At 35.6% G+C, this 5,000-nt stretch overlaps 1 protein-coding gene across 2 annotated transcripts in view; it reads left to right on the forward strand.

Moving 5' to 3' along the window:
- Positions 1-5,000, forward strand: part of LOC125038290 (ubiquitin-like protein 7) — a 10,898-nt gene that overhangs the window by 2,157 nt on the left and 3,741 nt on the right. For both annotated transcript variants that reach the window (XM_047631743.1, XM_047631744.1), the window contains exons 3-6: positions 60-166; positions 660-793; positions 1,101-1,248; positions 2,311-2,407. In XM_047631743.1, the coding sequence (XP_047487699.1) occupies positions 60-166; positions 660-793; positions 1,101-1,248; positions 2,311-2,407 (486 nt within the window). The remainder of the gene's footprint in view (positions 1-59; positions 167-659; positions 794-1,100; positions 1,249-2,310; positions 2,408-5,000) is intronic.

Consider the following 5,000-nt stretch of genomic DNA (forward strand, 5'->3'; position numbering starts at 1 on the left):
TAGATTCAGTTAATTTTAGTAGAAATGAATACACTGCAATTATGGTTTTTGGATTTCAGAGGATCCTGTAACTGTGGCCGTCCCATTAAGCCTCCCCGAAGTGCAGACATTACTAGTGTCACTGAGAAATGTTGCCGCTCACCCAAATTTCCGTGCTTTTATACAAGTATGATTTTCGTGTTTTCTCGTTCTTCATCATCTTTCTTACTTTCTGTCTCTTTTTTTATTTATTTGTTTTTTTTGGTGCTAATTCTGAAGATGTTAGGAAGATTTATGATATCTATTTTATGAAAGTATATATGTGTATTAGGTTTGGAGAATTGATTATCTCACTTGTTCCTCTTTTGAATTCAGTTATCAGCACTCACTACAACTGAAACTTTGTTATGAATAGCTTTTGTAATGATGTCGAATAAGAAATTACTCACTCACTGTAAGATCTACCAAGCAAATGCTTTGTAATAACAAAATAGAGAAGGTGCTTGCCTCTGACCAATTTGTATTTAAGGGCAAAAATGTCTGTCTGGATTTTCAACTGATTTTAGATTTTAGTTTTTGCAATTTATGGACCAGTATTAAAGCCTTATCCTCAATAATGAGAACTAGCTATAGTTCTCCTTACTCAATGCAAGGACTAATACCATCTGCCCATATTTCAGAAACTTCGAACCCCAGAGATGGTAGAGAAGGTGCTCTCGTCATGTCCAATTGCTCGTAGTGATCCATCAGCTCTCTCCATGCTTCAGGACCCTGAGTTGTTTATGGGACTCACCAATCCAGATAACTTAAGCAAGTAAGTGGGTATGAGAAGTCATATGGCAGAAAGAACTTAAAGTATTTTGTGAATCTTGTAATGATATGTTTACTATTGATGTTGGATTATATATCATCTTTAAAGGAGATAAATATATAATGTGATTTTGTGTACTAGTATTTTGTCAATACTAATATTATCATTATGGATGTATTATTTTCTATGTGTTATTTTCAATCTAGAAAAAAAGTAGAACATCACCAACCATTGAATATATTCAGTTAACATACCAAAGGCACAACAAATCAAGTAACAATATGAAAAATATATAATCTCTGCCTAAAAGGGTCGTAGATAGTAATCCTGCAGTGGGAAGGGTGGCAGAGTATGTGACATCCCTCATGACGTCAGACACCACTTCACCTCGACGGTCACATCATGTCTCGTACTCTATGGATGCTCTCTCTGATGACGAAGAAATGGATGCTGAGCAGGTATGATTATTGATGGGAATGTTGTTGTTATTGTTATTTTCTAGTCATTTTTAGATTTTTGTATTTAATATTTCTTCATATCTCCATACTTTGCCTTTCTTCATCCTGGTCCTGGTCTTCATCCTCATCCTTGTCCTTGTCTTTGTCTTTGTCCTCGTCCTCATTCTCTTCTTCCTCATCCTCATCCTCATCCTCATTCTCTTCTTCCTCATCCTCATCCTCATTCTCTTCTTCCTCATCCTCATCCTCATTCTCTTCTTCCTCATCCTCATCCTCATCCTCATCCTTATCCTTATCCTCATCCTCATCCTTATCCTGTCCCTCTCCCTCTCCCTCTCCCTCTCCCTCTCCCTCTCCCTCTCCCTCTCCCTCTCCCTCTCCCTCTCCCTCTCCTTCTCCTTCTCCCTCTCCCTCTCCCTCTCCCTCTCCCTCTCCCTCTCCCTCTCCCTCTCCCTCTCCCTCTCCCTCTCCCTCTCCCTCTCCCTCTCCCTCTCCCTCTCCCTCTCCCTTTCGAATGCACTTTGTTTTACAAGTTGAAGTTCTGTTTATTTCAAGTTTAACAAGACCCTTTCACCCTTTATGTGTATAAGTCACTTCATAGACCTGCATCCACCAGGGACCACCATCCACACTCATAAGTAAAGTAGATACATGTTTAGCTTTTATTTATTATTGCCGAGAACAGAGCTCCTTGGCATTCCATAGTGGCCAACCTTCGAATTGAAGACGGCACTTAACAAATTTTTAAAGGCAAATAATTTTTTTTTACATTCAGATTTATTTACCTCAAAAGCTTCTGTGGTGTTTTTAAGGTGATAGTTCTGATTATAAGAGATTGTATAATCTTTGCATTCAAAGTTATAGAAGCAGCTTTCATGAGATATTCATAATTGATGAACTGTAAAAGCATCTGTGCTAATGTTCACAATAATAAACTATAAAAGAATAATAAAAGAATAATTTTTAATTCTTTTTTGCACAATCTGCTTTTCGTGAGTAGCTTGCAGTGTGTAGGATTTTTTTAGGTACTTTCAGTGATTTCACTTTCTTTTGCACTTCCAGTCAGGAGACTCAGCAGGTGGCAGTCGTAACAGTGGGTCAGTGCCCTTCCAGCCTATTACACCTGCACAGTTAGCAGCAGCTCTTGCCAGTGCTACAGGTAAGTGAGAGGGAGATAGAAGGAGAATGGAGGAAAAAGGGGGAGAGCATAAGAGGGAGAGGAAATAAGTGGGAGAAGGAATAAGAGGAAGAGAAGGAGATGTATATAGAGAGGGAGAAGGACAAAGATTTGAGACAGAGGGAAAAAGGGAAGAGGAGAGCAAAAAGTTGAGGAAGAGTGAAAAGGAGAGTGGAAAGGAAGGGGAGAAACAGGAGAGGGAGGAATCCAGAGGCAAGATTGTAAATATCAGATTTCGGGATTTGAAACTGATGAATTATTGATTAATGATGTGAGTAGGATAAGGAACGTGATTTTGGGGTTTGAAGTAGTTGAATGCCGATTCACATATTGTCCAGCATTTGTTTGGGCTATGACTGATTTTAGATTGTTAAAACCTTCCTAGTTTTATGATAAATATTTCTGATAAATGTTCAAAGATATTGTAAAAATTTTGTTAGACCAGATTCATTAAACTCTCGGGTTGACTTTAATTTCACTGTAATGTGTCTCCTCTTACACTTGAAAATGTATTTTAAAACCATGTATCTGTGGTGTTTATTTCCGTTATAAATATTTACTATTATGTGAGTTAGCATTGCTAATGCTTTTCTCTTTTTTCACTTTTAAAATGTATTTCTTGTGTATTTATAATATCAGTAGTATTTCTTAAATCAGATATTTTTAGTAGATAATGATATTAATTATTTTGAAATAGACACAAGTGATAATATTTTTTTTTTAACTTTTTTCTTATAAGAGAATTATATATTCTGTAAGTTTAGGAAAGTAGTTAACCCAATGCAGTGGGGCATGATGTGTACGTACGTGCTATACCCCCTGTGAGTTACTTGTTTGATTGTTTTTACACATAGATGGCTAAGTCATAGATGTACTAACTCACCAGTGAGCCAATTACGAGTACTGCCTGTCTTGCCCGTTTACCCTTTTCTTTGATTTAAGAAAATATTATACCTTATCTTATTTTACTGTTACTAATGTTTATAACATTATAGTAATTATAATGTTTATAATAAAAATCACACAATCGATAGTCATAGCACTAGTAAAAAATACACTTTTCCTGCCAATTCAGATCAGGTAAGGTCACAGGGTCTACTAATTGACTCCTTTGTGGCTAAGCACTAGCAGAGCCATCTATGTGCAAAGACATTTCACAAAAAATATAGAAAATGAGCACAGCATTTCCCCCCATTTTTATTCATCATCCCCGGCGGCATTGGGTTAAAGATACAACTGATACGAATATGAAATTCATAAGGTTTCTTAGAGTATATATAAGAAATATTATGTTAGACAGGTTGCATAACTTTCAAAATTCTGAAAAACTGATAGATTTCTTACAATTTGAAGGTAATAGATTAATATATTAGAAATAGAGGTAGGATCCAAGTGATTCATACTTTTTGTCTTCGTAAAACAACAGACATAGGTAGTCAAGGTATAATCCCCTTCACTTTCAAATTCACCACTAAATTTTGTCTGTGTATGAGCCACTGGTTATGCATCTTGTGTCAGATAGATGTGGTCCAATGCATGTATAGGTATGCATTTTAGATACAAGAGCCAAAACTGTATTCAAATGACGTGCACCCTATTTGTATTTGTGTGTTATTTGTATACAAGACTTGAAACTAGTAGTACATAAATAGGTAAGTTGGTAAACTTGGAAGTGGAGGGGATTATACAAGGTTTCCAGTATCATCAAGTAGATCTCCGATGTTACAAGAAGGAAGGTATGAGGAGTATCCCCTTGAAGGACATTTCTTGAGTATTTTAGAAAGTAGGAGACAGTTTCACAGTGCTCGTTTTAGATCACCATTGTAGGAGAGATTCAATTTGCTTTGAAGCTTTTTCATATATTTTTTTCTTCCTCATTAACTAGTTACATGTTTATGTAGAATCACAATTAATCCCCCTGTTTTAATGATATTGTGCATGGTTATTACTTTACTGTAATCAGAGATAAATATCCTTTACAAAATGGTATCCTTAAAGATACTGGTCTCCCCTCCCCCCCTCTTTTTACCTTGTTCATTGTAGTCATGTTGTGAAACACTGTAAAAATTCTATTGGTAGCTCAAAGTAGTTGTGGTTTTAGAAAAATAGATACTTTTTGTCTCTCTTTCCTCTGTGAAAACCCTTCCCTGGAGTACTTCACTTATTGCTAATGCTGATGAAAAATGCCTTAAAGAAAAAGTGACTCTTGCTGAACATTCATTAAACAACCAGAATAAAATGGAATTCAAATGGACTGTGTTCTAGCCTTCTTATTTCTTATTAATTTACATTATATGATAAATTATTGATTCCATGTAAAGAAAACTTGTACCATTCTTTTGGTTCTCATTTCAAGTAGAGTTAGAATTCAATATTTTTATGCAGGCTTCATGAGTAAAAAATCATCAATTATTTTAGGGAATTGGTAGTAGGAGTAAAGTTTAGGAAAAAAATACTGAAGGAATAGTACTATAAAAGAAAGTAAACAGAAGGAAAATAGATTAAAAGATAAGAATTGAAAGCGACTCAGATATTCTAGGTAACAGAACAAGCATCCCTTGCTGTACCATCAGTT

The sequence above is a fragment of the Penaeus chinensis genome, chromosome 24, assembly GCF_019202785.1.
Source record: "Penaeus chinensis breed Huanghai No. 1 chromosome 24, ASM1920278v2, whole genome shotgun sequence".
Classification (NCBI taxonomy): Eukaryota; Metazoa; Arthropoda; class Malacostraca; order Decapoda; family Penaeidae; genus Penaeus; species Penaeus chinensis.